At 38.7% G+C, this 16,144-nt stretch overlaps 1 protein-coding gene across 1 annotated transcript in view; it reads right to left on the reverse strand.

Moving 5' to 3' along the window:
* The window catches only part of LOC123232316 (piwi-like protein 1), a 32,981-nt gene extending 21,472 nt beyond the window's left edge, over positions 1-11,509 (reverse strand). Inside the window, exons 1-7 of the mRNA XM_044658729.1 lie at positions 11,417-11,509; positions 10,365-10,473; positions 6,928-7,053; positions 5,749-5,963; positions 4,204-4,325; positions 2,746-2,826; positions 75-272 (exon numbers count right to left, since the gene is read on the reverse strand). Of these exons, the coding sequence (XP_044514664.1) occupies positions 75-272; positions 2,746-2,826; positions 4,204-4,325; positions 5,749-5,963; positions 6,928-7,053; positions 10,365-10,473; positions 11,417-11,494 (929 nt within the window). The 5' untranslated portion in view covers positions 11,495-11,509. The remainder of the gene's footprint in view (positions 1-74; positions 273-2,745; positions 2,827-4,203; positions 4,326-5,748; positions 5,964-6,927; positions 7,054-10,364; positions 10,474-11,416) is intronic.
* Between the last annotated feature and the right edge of the window lie 4,635 nt (positions 11,510-16,144).

The raw sequence follows: 16,144 nt of genomic DNA on the forward strand, positions 1-16,144 counted from the left end.
CAATGTACCCTTACTGTGAAGAATTTATTTAAAGACTAAAAAATTATAAAGAAAAACAAATTGAGTTTTCTCACTTGGTAAGAACGATTAATCCTATTAATTCTTTTGAGACTTGTTCTTGAAATCGATGTTCACCAAATTGTTGATACAGGCTGAACATAAAATCTAAAACAGTTTCGCTTCGAAGAACTTTATGGCTTACATCAGTGCATAGCATAATATTATTCTCATATTGAAGAATAGAGGTAGTGAATCCTGGCCAAATCACCAACCTGTCAGAGGATACAAAATTTTCAGGTCTAAAATAGCTATAGTAAATGCATAATAATCTATCTTAAATTTTTACTCCGGATCTAAAATTTTCATATGATCCACAATCCAGATTTCTTTGGCATCTTCTCCATGCTTTACACATTGAAACTTTAAAAAGAACCAAACAAGCATCAGTGAATTCAGTACTTTGATTAGTCCCATTAAACTAAGTTCCTTTTTCTTTAGAGGAAGAATGTTTTAAACTTATTGAGCTGTTTAGCAGTTCTATCTGAAAAGCTGGAAGGATAGTTATTTACTAGACTGAAAACTCAAAAGTGATTAAAAATTGTATTATAGTAGCCAAGAGTTAGTGGAATCTTAAATTTATCTGTCATTAAGTGTCTAGGTAATAATTCAGTTCTATTCTAATCTGGTAAAACCGCATATCAAGTATTATGGTCTATTCTAGGCACATTTTAGGAAGGCTTTAGCTAAGTTGGAGAACAGAAAAGAATGTTAAAAATGTGGAGAAGATATTCAAGACCATGCTATAATTACAATACTGGGCAAAGGATGGTTAGGTTGGAAAACTTGATAATTTTCTTCAAGTATGTGAAAATCTGACAAGTGAAAGAAGGATTAGAGTTAAGACATTTTTTCTGCTTCATCCTATAAGACAACTAGGAACAGAAAAACAGATTTTGGCATAGAAAAAGGTCAAGTTTCCTAACAAAATTAGAGGTGCCCCTTTCTTAATTTTTTTGGTTCCTGTTTCCTCCCACAAAATATAGAAAAATGTATATAGAAAAAACATGATTTGAACATGTAAAGTCTCTATGAGATTGCTTACAATGTGGAGTTGGAGGGGTGAAGAGGGAGAGACTTCAAGATTCAATATTTTTGAAAAATGTTGGCAACTGTTTTTACACATAATTGGGGAAAAATTAAATTTCTAAAAAAGAGGCAGCATGATGCCAAGGATAGACAGACAAACTTGAAGGTAAAAATACATGGGTTTGAATTCCACTTCAAAAAAATTTCAGAGGTGGTGAATTTCCCTTCTCTAAAGGACTTCAACCAAAATCTAAGGTCCAGTTCTTGGAGTTGGTAGAGGAGAAATGTTCAGATGTCAGTTGGATAGATAAGAGATCCAAGTACTCTTTTAATTCTGAAATTCAGAGATTTATAGTACAAGAGGCTTTTTAAAAAGGTCAACTAGTCTAACCTCTTGAATTGACAGATGTGGCAACTGAAGCACAAACAGGGTAAATGTCATCCCCAAGCTCATAAGCAGAATATAAGGAATTAACTGGTTTTTCTGAGCCCATATCTTCCAATTCCAAATCTAACACCATCTACTGTATGTACTGCCTTTTGGTATAGATCAGTGATGACAAACCTTTTAGAGATGGAGTGCCAGGGCCCAACCCCCAGACCAAGTGCTGGTGTGCCCTGCCCCATCCCTCACCCTACCCAGGGGAGGGAGAAAGTGTTCCTATTGGGCTGCTGGGCAGAGGGGCAAGTGAAGTGAAGAATGTCCTTAGCAAATGCAGAGAGGGGGAGGGCAGTAACCCAAGTGCTCTGCTCCCCTCCAGCTCTGCCACCTGTGAACCCCTACCTTAACCCGTGTCCTCCCATTGGGCTTTTGCTGGGCAGAGGGGTGGGAGATGTGAAAAAATGTTTTCTGAAATGGTGAGGAGGGGGAGGGGAGCAGCTCTGCCAAATCCCTTTGCCTTTCTAGTACCTGGGGGATTTGGGGGAGGAAAGGCTACTGCGTGCCCACCAAGAGTGCTCTGTGTGCCATCATTTCACCACCACTGGTATAGATCCTTTGATTCTGTCGTAAGACTTTATAAAATGAGCTGTGATCAGATTAATGTCAAGTAATGTAAAGTACTGGTAATGTCCTTTAAAAGTTTACCTTATTAGTGAAAATAAAAAGCAGCAAACATTCAGGTTTATTTTGGGCTGTTAAATACATATTGCCTTGAGACATCCAAAAATTGATAAGATTTGGGTAAAGAATTTAGAAGTCTAGCATTAGTGATAATAAACTATTTTTAATCAACTTGAAAGGGCTTTTGCTCCCCTTGCAACTCTATCATAACTTCTTCTTCCTCTTGCCTTCAACAAAAAAGAACAAAAAATTGTAAACCTTATAATGTAGTATCAGCAACCTAGATGAGAAAAAAAGAGACTTCCAATTTCTACCTGATATATACCATGAAACCAAAATGTCATTAAACTTTTTATAGCAGAAATAGAGCAAAAGCTCTTGGGGGGAGGAGAGACTCGTTTTAGTATTTTGGGCATTTTTCCTCTTCTAAATAAAGGGAGTATATAATAATTAATATACTCCACATAAGTTCATCTAGCTCTAACATTCTAGGATTCCAATATGGCTTTTTTCATCTAATAATTCCTACACTTGAAAAATATTCATCCAATGAGACTTTTATTTATAATCCCAAAATATTCAAGATATATACAAACCTATGATTTGGGATATTGATTGGATCACTTGGATTATAATAATTACGTCCAATTTGTTGCAAATTCATGATCTTCAAAAGCCTGGAAATAGAATGATCAGAAAGGTTTTAATGGCATTTGTTTTACTTTACCATCTTCACTAATGACTTAATCAACAAGCATTTATTAAATGCCTACTATATGCCAAGCACTATACTTTTTTTTTTAAGAAAAATATTTTCTCATTTTTTAGGGAAAATATCTACTATTGCTACATTGATCATACATATGCTGGCAGATCTATGATATCTATTGATGTGCTTTCCTTTTTCCTACCATAAGCTCTTTTCTTGCTGAACTTTCCGATTCTTGGTCATGGCAACTGATGACTCTAAAAAGCTACATAAATCTTAAAATTCTCTCTATATTCAGTGATGTATCTCAAAATTGGAGAAATAACATCAGATTGTTAAGTTGGTGCTACCACCACCTGAATATCTACTTGAAGCACTAAGTTCATTTGAAATATAAAAAATTTTCAAAACTGTCAACCTTAACTCAAACAATTCAAATTCAAAAATTCTACCTCAGACCAAATATATTATCCAAAGTAATTTAAAATAACAAAACTATATGCTGGTAAAGTCGTGCAGAGCCAGGTATACATATTAATAACTACAAAATTTGCAAATTCATACAACATTTTTGAAAGCCAATCTAGCAGGATGTGGTAAAAAATAATCACACACTTAAACGCAATTCCATTACTGGAAATACACCCTAAAAGTGTTATCAAAAACATACAAAAAAGAATGATCTATTTATTTAAAGTCTTTTCTAATAGCATCAGCTATAACTGCAAAACCTAGAAATAATCTAAACTTCAAATAAAGGAGCAGCTAAATAAACGAGTTGTGGTATACTAATGTAACTGAATATTATACTTAAGACCAGAAAGTAAAACGACTAGAAAAAAATCTGGAAAGATCTTTAAAAAAAAAAAACCAAAGTAGGAAAACCACAAGTATAACTAAAAAAATGAAAGAATGAAAAAGTTGTATTATATGTTTTTAGTGGTTTACATAGCTATATCCCATGAATTTTTTAGAAAATGTATAAAGCTTCTCCCCTTCAACATGAATTGATATGAACTAAAAATTGCCAATAATAATGCATTTACTTATTTAACTTTTACTATGTTCTAGGAACTGTGCTAATAAAGCACCTTATACTCTCATCATTTGATCCTCACAAGCACCTGGGGAGGTAGGTGTTATAATTAGCCCCATTTTACAGATAAGGATACTGAAGCAAACAGGGGCTAAGTAACTTGTCTAGGCTAACACAGATAGTATGTGTCTGAGGCAGGATGTAAAAGTCAAGTCTTCCCAACTCTGGGCCCAACATTATCCACTCTGCCATCAAGCTGCCTCTAAACATTCGACATTCCTAGTTAGACACTAAAGACTTTTAACAAACCTTCTGAAAATAATATTATAAAACTGTAAACAAGTTGGTGAAGTGGGTGGAAGTTCATTGGTTAAAGTAATTGTTATCTTCACAGTTTCTCCATTCCGAGTCTGACTAAACACTTCTGTAACCTGTGAAAAAGAATGAATGAATGAAAAAGCATTTACTAGGCACTTATACCAAACACTGTGCTTAGAATGTGCTTGAGTAACCATAAGTGCTGAGAATGCAAACAGAAACAGACAGTTCCAGCTCTCAAGGAGTTTACACTCTAATGCAGGGGTCGGCAACCTTTTTGGCCGTGAGAACCATAAACGCCACATTTTTTTAAATGCAATTTCGTGAGAGGTGTACAGTGCTCACAGTGCCGCTCCTGTAACAGAGCCTGAAAAAAAAATGGACTTTATGGCTCCTGCAGAAAGAGCCATATCTGGCCCTCAAAAGAGCCAGATATGGCTTGAGAGCTACACGTTGCCAACCCCTGCTCTAATGGGACTGGGGGGGAAGAGAATGCTCCAGGATGATAATGCATAATATGAAGTCCAATGGAAGAACAGATAAAAAGGCCCACAAATCTACAGAATAAAATGGTGGAGCAGATGGCAAAGCCCAGAAGTTCTTAGGTTACATATGTAATTAAAATGAAATTGCTGGGGACCTACAATGCAACTGAGTATTTTAAAAGGTGATGGGCATGGAAGATGGCAAAGCCTGTTAGTCCTCCATCTCATGAAAAGGAATGGAATTACTGACTCCCAACTCATTCAATTGAATAGTCAGGTAGTTAGGGCAAAAGGAGGAAGAAAGGGGGCAGAGCAGCCCAGACATCCTGGATGGATTTGGGGACAGCCTCGGCTTGGGGAAGGGATGTAAGGCTATGGGTCAGAAACATTTCTATTAATAGTTAATTTTTTAAAGGAAAAATAAAGTCTTAATACTAATCCAGTTAGTTTTTAAACACCTACAAATATAGATATTAATTACAAGGCATTTGATGGACAGATTTTATTAACCAATACTAAAAATGAACTATTCTCTTAATTTTTATTTTTTCAGTTGTCCTTTTTAAAAAAGCTTTCATATGAAGGAATATGATCTTTGAGCCCCGCAAATATTCCCATTTACAAACTACAAGATAGTAATAACAGAGAATGACATGCCAACATACAGTGTGTAACCCCCAATACCAAGTAATGTCATTTTGGTACTAAAAATGTTATGCCTTTTTAAAAAAATCCAGAATTATAAAGTTATATTACAATTCAATTTTAATATTTGAAAATTATAAATTATTAGGGAATTCACTTGACCTCTTAGTACCCTAGGCAATTCTTTAAGATTATAATTTGCTTTAGAGTTGCTGATGCACAGATTCTTTACTGAATCAGTTTTATCAGAGGATGGATTAAAAAAATTTTCTAACAAAAAAATGTAGCACTAAGTTTAATTCCGAATTTCCATTATGGGATCATCAAGGTTTCACAAGTAATGATTTTCTGAACTTAAAAAAGTTTTTGACATTAAAAGCAATGATAGCTTTAAAAAAATCACAACCTTGTTTTGTAGTCTTTTGGGTAGAAATAATATTGTTCCATCAAAAGCATGACACCTTCCTATTAGCTCTTCATGTTGAAAAAGTAAAGCTGAACGAAGTCTTCTGGCTTCCATCTGTGGGTTATAGTCAACATGGTACTGATACAAAGCCCACTGGGGACGAGATGTCAGTCTAAAGTGGTTTGTGCTTAATCTTACAACAATGCCTGAAGAACCTGCAAAATTGAGCAAGAGGTTATCCAACTGTGAAGTATCCAAAGTGCTCATTCTTCCCCCAAAACACATTTCAAATAAAAATCTAAGTAGATCGGCTTCCTTAAAAATAAGAGCCAAAAATAACAAGAGTAGAGTTCTCAGCTATATTCAACCCTTAAAAAAAACACTTTGTCTTAGAATTGATACTAAGTATTGTATCAACTTCATGAGGCCAGTAAGGGATAGGCAATGGGGGGGGGTTGTTAAGTGATTTGCCCAGTGTCACAAAGCTAGGAAGTGTCTGAGAACATATTTGAACCGAGGACCTCCAGTCTCCAGGCCTGGGGCTAATAATAATCATGGAGCCATCTAGGTGCCCCTAATCAACTCTTTAAAGACCACTACCTCATCCATTTATCTAAACAAATACAGAAATTTATTTCCTAAGCGACTAATAAGTCTACTTAAAGGTCTAATATTACTGCTGGAGAGAAGGTGCTGTGGTGAAGGGTTAGTTAGGATTCTTCCCCAGGGCTTTAAATAAAAATCCTCATATTATTTGGAGGCATTGAATATTAATTTCAATCTTTACATGGCACATATGCACGCAAAATAATCTCAGGATAAAAAACTAGTCAACTGCTCACTAATTTCATGTAGTATTGGAAACAACCGATGCAAAGCAAAGAATTAAACAATCTCTCATAATCATGAAACAGAGTCTGACATATTTCAAAATAATATGTGAGAATTCTGTTTCTACCAGGGCACAGAGGGTAATGGGGGGGGGAGGAGAATCACAAACCAAGAACCCTCATACCATCTTGTCTGCTTTGCAATGCATGTAAATAAAATTAAATTGCAAAAGGAAGAGACAATTTTATAGTCACATTTATTATTTAACAGACCCTTACAAAAATTGTATTTATCTTAGCAGACTTAGGATGTAACCTTCTAAAAGGGCATTCCTTAAAGTTAACATACCTGTTTTTGACTCTTTAACATGTTCCAAGTTCTGTCTGGTATTCACCCCAAGGTCATGAAAATCTCTTCGACGGCCTCCTCTCTCCCCCAAAGATAGCTCCTGGAATCCAGCTGAAATCTGAAGCTCTTAGTGGTTTTGAAAAATAAAATTATACATTAGTTAAGAAATAAAACCTCCCCAAATAGAAAGAATGAATTACAAAATTAATTAATTTTCTTAATGCTTTTCATTTAAAAGAGATCTCTGAAAGCAGCTTTAGTACTCAGAGCAATATACCTCAAGTCCTTATCTACACTGCTCCAGTTATCTGCTGGCAAAAACAAAACAAAAACAAAAAATGGATAAAGAATTTTTCAACAATCTTTAGAAGGCATGACTTCTGGATATAACTTGGAAATGTGTAATGTCATCAAGTTAGCATCTCTCAGACCTTTACAATTTTTGTTTTCTAGTCTTTTACTTTTTTCCCTATTTTCCACTAAAGCATTATTTTCCCAACATTTTTTATCATATTGATAGAACTGGGGGCCAGCAGTAAGTAGAAGTAGTAGAAAGCAGCACTGTAAAGCAATCAAAAACTTCTGCTGTTACTGCTTTTTCCTTTTGAGGGAGTGTGTTAACAGTAGTGAATTGGAATAGATATTTGTTTAGTTAAAAAAGTATTTACCTCAAATCTCTGTCAAGTAACTTTCCACAACTGAATGGAGATATTATAAAGATAAGTCTCCAAACTGAAATTAAATTCCTCTTCACTAACCAAATAAGCACTTTCTTCACTGAATAAAGCAAATTTCTTGAATCTAGTATTATCCCTAGCCCTCTTTCTTCATATCCTTTGTCTTTCAATTCATGAGCAAGGAGCACAGTCCCTTGTCGACCATGATATGGTTCTGTATATGGGGAGCTCCCAGTGAGGTAACTCACTCTACCCAAAGCAGATTGATAACTCTTCTCTAATTCAGAGTAACCTATGGGGCTGAGAGAAGGTTTAAAAAAGACTTTCCATTTAAGTCACAGGGTAAGAGTAAATCTTGTAGTCTTCCTGACACTAAGGCCAGCTCCCTATCCATCTTACCACATTCTCGCAGGAGTCACTTTATTTCCCCAAAATCTTGAGAAAATTAGTGTACTGACCAGGAAGTCCCTGCACATTATAGACAGTGACAATGAAGAATTTTGAGCAGTATATCAGGACCAGATCTTTGCATTAAAAAAGGAAGCTTAGTGGGGAAAAGGAAGCAGCATTGTTAAAGATGAATTAATAAGAGGAGAAAGGAAAGGTAGAAAAACTCATTAAGAGGTGATTATGAGGGCAGCAAGGTGGATCAGGAGATTGAGAGCCAGGCCTAGAGACAGGAGACATTTATAACCAAAGCCCAGTACTGATTTAAGGACAGAAGGTAAGGGTTTTTGTTTTTTTTTTTAAGTGGTTATATGGGCAATGAAGTAACACTGTGGATAGAGCACCAAGCCTAGAGTTGGGAGGGCCTGGGTTCAAATTTGACCTCAGATACTTCCTAGCTGTATAACCCTATTTCTTATCACTCATAGAAAAAGTTCAGTCAGGAAGAAACATCGGTTTTTATTTTGTTTGAGGGAAGAGAAGTTGGAGAATATAATGTTTTATATGAGGCACTGTTATAGGACTTTTATGGGTCAGAGAGCTTTAGTCCAGGGTTCGGGATTTGGGAGTAAATCTGAATAGAAGTCTTCTGAAGGAAATGAGATAGGTTCCTGGGAAACAACCATAGTGAAGGTTCAGAAGAAAAACAAAGAGCTAGTGAAGCAGATGCCTAAAATATCTGAGATTCTACCTACCAATGCCAACTACATTATATTACAAATACATTACACACACACACACACACACACAATGTCAACTACAGAACATTATATAATGAAATCATGACTCGGAGAAATGTATATTGTTTATAGTCAGGGCCATGCCATTATAATAAAAATGATAATACTTAAAAGACTTAGTACAACTAAATAACAAAATTCACCTGGAACAATGAAAAGTCAAGAATATCAAGGGAAAATATGGGGGTGGGGAATTAAATGGGCCTAGCAAGGCCATGTTTTACTACGTATACACACATATATAAGAACAAACACTATTCTTCAGTAATTTAAAGTGGTTAAAAGAAACAAATAGCTTGCTTTTTTAAAAATCCAAAAACTACCTATCCATTAATACATGAAAGAGTGCTTCAAATCTATAATAGAAATGTATATTATAACAATCCTGTGGTTCCACATCACACATCTATCAGATCCACAGAAGTGACAAAAAAGAGGAAAATGGCCAGTGTTAGGAGAAGCTGGTAAGGAAAAATGTACACAGTAATGCACAATTCTGAATTATTTCAATACTCCAGATTGGTCCAACCACTCTGAATGGAAAACAAATTCAAAACAATACCCAAAGCCATCAAACTGACTAATCCTTTGGCCTATAATATTACTACTATGCATATACTACTAAAGAGAAGAAAGATCATTTATACATCTATTTATTTATACATAAGTATTTATATAAAGATACTTAATGCAACACTTTGGAGTCTATGAGCTGGCTCCAGTTTAATGAATCTTCCAGATTCATTACATACTGTTTCATTTCAGGAGCCCTCAGTAAAGTAAAACTAACTGTCTACAGCATTCTATATCCCTTCTCCATGAGAGCACAAACTTTCTGCTATCCCTGGAATACATTTCCTTCCCACTTCTATTCACTGAATCCCTAACAGGTCCCTTCAATGCTCAGGACATATGCCACTCCCGCTATGAGGCTTTTCCTAATCCCTCCAGCTGCTTGTGCCCCTTTTGGAAAAACATCATATATTTAGTCATATAAGAACATGTTGTTTCCCTTGATAAAATGTAAACTTCTTGAAGGCAGAACTGTTTCATTTTTGTTTTTATATCCCAGCATTTAGTACAGTTATCTGAAACACAGTAGGAACTTAACAAATGCTTGTAAATTAACAGTAAATCCTTAACCCAGTGATGGGCAAACTTTTTAAAGAGGGGCCAAAGGAAAGGAAATGCTCGTCTGTCAGTCTGTTTCTAAGGCAACTCTTTCTAAATTTCATTGTATTGTATCCTCCTCATTGTATTCGTCAGATTAGGAATAATGTCGAGAGGCCAGATAAAACATTTCAGGGGGCCACATCTGGCCCGAAGGCCTCCTAACCAGATATCAGAAGAGACCCTGCATTTGGCTACCTTCTCATCACTTGGAATTTAAACAACTTTCTAGAGCAGAAGGTATATAATAGCAAATATCTATTGAAGTCAACCAAATATTCTTAAAAGAATTTGATCCAAATGTAGTAGGTAGAGATTTCTGACGTAGAGTTTCTACTTCTATCGTTAGCAGCATATAACTTTAACAATAAGAATAACCTGGTCCCTTCTATAACCCTTTCACCTTGAGATTTTGTTGCTCCTAGTGCTCCTCTCTGTCGTCCACGTCCAACAAGTTCACCTTCAGATGTTGGCTGTTGAGGTCTCGGCTTTAAATATCCAGGTTGCTGACTCTGTGAAATTTCATTTGTAAGGGGGAAAGTGGAGCAATTAAAAGCATTACTTACACATGCAAGTAAAGAACAGTAGTGTACATTTATATGCTGTTTTATTTTTAAATAAATACAATTTATTAAATATTATTTTAAAGAAGCCTTTCAAGTTCATCCATCCCTTCAGCTAAACATGCAAATATGCTATTCCAGTAGAAAGGCTGACTCCAAAAAAAGTCACTGCATGGCCCAAAGTTTAAAAAAAAACACAGAACTTTTAAAAACTACTATTGGCTTTCATGACAAATCAATTTAAGGCAAAGGGATGGCAGAGAGGGGAATGTCCTAGTGCAGTGATGGGCAGACTATTCCCCGAGGGCCAGATCCAGGCCCCAGTTTGCCCATCACTGCCTTAAGCAATTCCTTAATCACTAAGCCCCCACATCCAGATGTAGTGGTTACAGAATTGCTTAAGACAGTGATGGGCAAACTATGGCCTGGATCTGGCAGGCGGGGAATAGTCTGCCCATCACTGTTCTCTGGATTACTGGATTACGAAGTCCTTGTGGATAGTCCGCACATTCTCAGAGCTTTATTTACATACATTCCTCACATTTATTTACATACATTATGTCAGGTAAGTACAACAGAAGGGAAATGCATTTTTAATTTTGCAAATGAGTCCCAAAGCCAGTGCCAGAGGTGCTATCTTTTGGTTCCAGGCTCAGGGCTGCTGCCATTCCTTCAGTCCTCAATATTAAATAAGACAGAATAAGCTATAACTATGACAATTTGAGATAGAGCACCTCAATCCTTTTTACCTTCAACGTAAGACTCCCTTATAGCAAAGTTCTCAACTATTTTCAGCAGCAAACTACTAATTCGCTGATCAATATTAGATTAACCTGGCTATACTTTTAATAAAGAGGTAAGCATCTTCCCTAAAGAACAAAAACATACTTACTGCAACAGGTCCCACAAGTTGTGATGTCTCCTGACCTCGAGCCCTTCCTCTTGCTCTAGCCCGTGCACGTCCACTCATTTTTTCTGAAAATGTGTAAGTCTGAAATGCGCAAATATGCTCTAAGTACAATAATCAATCTGACTTTTCCTTGCCCTTGACTTAGGTGCGCAGTTTTTCCTATGAATACCCAAGCTTGAAAACGTACATTGGAAAACACTAAAAGAATGGAAAATGTTTTTCAAATTAGGTTTAAATTTACAACATGATTCTTTACCCGTAACAGATCAATTTTAATTCTTTAGTATTTCAAACAGAAATCTGCCCTTGTCATTGATTTCAACATATTAACATTTCTTGCTTAAACCAATATTTCAATATTCACACATTCTTTCCCATTTTTTTCAACTGTTCCTCCACTGATGTACCGTTTTCAGAGTTATCTAGTTGAAGGAAAGCTGTGGTTTTGAGTCTACTCTGCCAGTGTTACAAAAATGACTAGTCTAGGGTTATAGACACAAAAGTTTACTTTTAACCTAAGGTCTGAACTCCAGGTGATGTGAGGTTGTTTTGTTTTGTCCTGAAAGTCACTTTATTAAGAAGAAGTAAGAGGAGATCTCAATGCTGCCATTTCAGTTTCTTTTTTTTTTTTTTAACCCAAAGTATTACATTATGCTTCATGTGATAAAGTTTGAAGGATTTTTCTTGGGCTAGTTCCCATAAGTCCATGTGTATTCTGGGGGGAAAAAAGATAGCATGTGGTCTTGAAAAAGTGATTTCTATATGGGTTACAATAATTTCCAATTTAAAAGAAATTCTGTCATCAGTCCAATGTAAATGGTATTACACTTAATGAAACTGCCTTACCAGGCAAGTCTTATAAAACCGTTAGAAAACAAAATAACGGGGCATTTTAAAAACTTACAGTGCAACGTACTCAAGCCAAGGAGAGCTTTGCAGGTCTGGGGTAAAAGAAGTGAGGAACATCGATAACCAACACCTTATCCGTTTAGCCAGGTGGGGAAAGAACATCCTTCCTAATCCCTGCTACCAAGAAGTCAGCTGCGCTAATGAGAACCTGTCTTTAGCACCTCCTCTAGAGATACGTGGAGACCCGCATCCGGACGGCAAGGAAACCAACTCCAGATCTTTGGGAAAGCCAACTCTTCCTTTGCTGGGCTTAGAAAGATCAATAGCAATGAGGGAGGACCCCGTTTCGGTTAGACAGCCCCTCTCTTCCCATGGCTGCTTAGAGACGTCGATCCCTAACTTGCCTCGCAATTGGGACTCCGCGGAGCTTCTCTGGCCGGAGACCATCCCTTTCCGAGACCTTCTCAAATGGCTCTACTACAGGACAGTGGGGGGACCCAGATCCCTCGAGACCTCCCCTTCCTAGTAGCCCCTTTACTGGGGCATTACCATAGGTGGCAAAATATTCTCACCAGCAGAAGTCCTTCTCCCCAACACTCCTTAATCGCCTTCCACCTTGGACTCCACCTGACCCCCAACACCCACCCGGTGCTGGAGCAACAACGGACGACTCCCCCCGAGCCCCAACGGTTATAGCTTATAGCCGCTAGCTTGCGGTCAACGCGATCCCTCCGCAGTCACACTTCCAAGCCTCCCGCTCCCCAAGACTCAACAGGCTAGTTCCCCAGTCTTGCCTTGGTAAAGTCTCCCTAGAAACCCCTACCCAGTAAGCTAGTCCTGAGGCTCCAGGACAACCTACTGGGCAGAGAGCGGAGGGGAGGACATGGACCTCCTTTTCTGGGCGGAGGGGTCATAAACTCTCAGTTTAATGAAGGCCAGTGACCCCAAAAGCACGTGGCGAAAGCCCGAGGCCATCGTCCTGCCCCGCCCACCAATCCTGCGGACACTCCGGCCCCATTGGCTGCCCAGGAATGTAGCCAAGGGCCGCGAGCAGCTTCTCGAGGTGGGATGGAGCGCGGGCCAAGCTCGGGGATAAAGTGAGTGACCTGGGGGCCGCATGACGGTCTGGGCAGAGCTAGGCTGTGTGGGCATCCGTGGGACGCAGGGGAGCTCACCTCATCTCGGTGTGGGAAGGCGGTGGATGACCCTTGCCAGTGGTGGGGTTGGTGTGACCTGATCCCCCCAAGGCGTGAAATTCCCAAGGAGTCAAGGCTGTCCATGGCCTGGCTGGATTTAAAAGCCTCCTGTGGTGCAGCGACCGAGCAGCTCGCAGGTTTCTCTCAGAAGCGAGGGCAGCGTCTGACCAGGACGCGTACTGGTGCCACAGGAAAAGCTTACTAGTTTCTCCCCCGGAACGCCGGGGGGCGTCAGTCTCTCACAGGGCACGTGGTGGGGAGGGGCAGGAAGCACTTGATCTCCCGGGTCACGGGAGGCTTTCTGCTAGAGCTAGCTGGCGTCTGGCTCTGCAGGGGGTCTGTGGGCTAGGCACCTGGCGGCTTACCTGGCTGACCATTTCCCTGGGAACACGTGCACCAGAGAAATTGACCGCAGTTGCGCTTTGGGGGTCTGAACCCAAACTTCCTGGAGCTGTTGTGGGAAAATCCGAAAATGTGGAAGCCAAAGCCCCAGGTTTGAGTGTAGCCTCTGGCTCTGGCCATCCCTCCTAGAATCCTTTTGTAAGGCTATGAGTATTTAGCTGCTCTGTGTGGGCGGTAGTATCTGGAGGAGAGAAAGATCCTTTTATTCAAACTCTTTAACAACCATTTCTCGGCCTCTATTCCTATGTCTGTAAAATGGGGATAATAGCTCCTGCCACACGGGTTTTAGGAAGTCCATCTAGTAAATTAAACTTAACTGGATGTCGTTCTCTCAAAAACTTGGGCATTTCTTTCATCATTGCAGATTGCAATACATGCATGCCTTCCCGTCCTGTGCAACCCTTGTCAATGTCCTAAATGTTCACCTCTGTAGTGGAGTCTGTGAATCCGGCCACATGAGTCCTCCCCATCTTGAAAAACTGTATCAATGTGATCAATTGTTAAATTGCTAAATCTCAGTTCCTCATTTGTGAAGTGAGGGAATTAGATGAAATAGTTTCTAAGGCTCCCTCCAGCCCTAAATGCTATGATCCTATGAAATATCTACCCCTGCAAAAGACACATACCATGCACATCAGTTCGCCACCAGTTTACCCATCCCTCTCCTCCCGGTCAGTAAGCTCTCTAAAGGTGGCCTCATTCTTCTCTGTAGCACAGGGTTTGCCCCTTTGTAGGGCTTCTTTAGTGTTTGAATTTGCAAGTTCTCTAGTGGCTAAGAGCAGCACGTTCACTGAGTGGACCCTGATAATCCATAGGATCGTATAGAAAAGTGTTGTTTCCAAAAAGAGAAATATTTATACTTTCTCTATGACAACCTGGTTCTGTGAAACCTCAAATTGACCCGCCTGTTTTCCAGAAACCCCCTAACTGACTCTGGTCCCACACTGAACCATAAACCCTCCAGCACCCTTGGAACACTTTAGATAGAATTAGCAAATATAATCAAGTCTGAAGTAGCCTTTTTGTTTTCTTATTTTCTCCTTTTGTGTCTAGAGGCTACTCCCACGAATCCTGGCCTTTGGCTATTGTATATAGTCCCCTTCCAGGCATTTTTGATTGTGGCTAGTGCAGGTCCTATGGGGAAATTAGACTTGATTGTTTTTATTATAACTAATTGATCTTTTGATCAACTAACTGATCATATTTGCTTATTTTGAGGGGAATACAATAATTTGGTTTACTTGTATTTTGAATTTTTTTTTCTTAACTAGGGAGTCCATTTACAGATTTTTTTTGAAAGCTTAGCTAATTATCTTGTGGCAAATGATGTTAAATGGGCAGCTGAGAGTTGTGCCTACGTTTTAGCACAAAAAAATTTCCCTAACCAGTTGGGCTGTCTTTGTGTTTTGTGGGAATCCTTAAGGATTCTCCTTTTCTGAGAGGGGGCCTAATTTTTGGATTTTTTCATGTGAATTTCCAGAGTGCAACCATTACACAAAAAATATTTTTGTTTGTTTCTAAAGGTTCTAAAGGTAAGTTCAGCCTTACTGCTCTTTCGTAGTGGGTTGGCTTTATCTTTTCTACTTTTTTAAGTCCGTAATATTGATTTTATTCAGCTTCCACCTTTGTCTGGGTATTTTTTGGGGGGTGGAGCCACTGGACAGGCTATTGCTAGAATGGATTTTTCCACCTGGGAATTCCTTAGTGGCAGAGATCACGTACCTACCACCTCCAATCCTCAAGTCTGGTAGAAGGTTCAAAATTACTATTAATTAATTTCTTATTGATTTTCATTTTGGCCAGTTGCAGAGGATCATTTAAAACCCCTGGGACTCTAATCATCCAGTAGCACAGTCATTTCCTAGGGAGCCAAAACCCCTAGGCAAGGTCACCCAACAGCTGGAACCTGTAGGAATCCATAGAAGACACCTGTTCAAGGACACCTTGTAGCCAGATAGGAAGGACTTCAGCAAGACTCCTAATATGACTACGTGTCCATTCTGCTCTCCTTTACTTTGTTCATTGGATTTTCCTCAACACATGTTCTTGGCTAAATAGCCAAATAGATTTTGACCTTACTGGTGTCAACATAGAATCTAGAAGTCCCCCAAATTGTAATTTAGTAAGAGTTAATGACCCCCCCCCCAGTTTACTTAGCTTGAAGGTGAAAGCTCCAGGTTTGAGAGTTTCTCCCTGAGAGAGACTCCTTATTTCCCTTTGTTACCATTGTAAAGTCAATCAACTATCCTTCTCATCCTTAGTT

Source organism: Gracilinanus agilis, chromosome 1, assembly GCF_016433145.1.
Source record: "Gracilinanus agilis isolate LMUSP501 chromosome 1, AgileGrace, whole genome shotgun sequence".
NCBI classification, from domain to species: Eukaryota; Metazoa; Chordata; class Mammalia; order Didelphimorphia; family Didelphidae; genus Gracilinanus; species Gracilinanus agilis.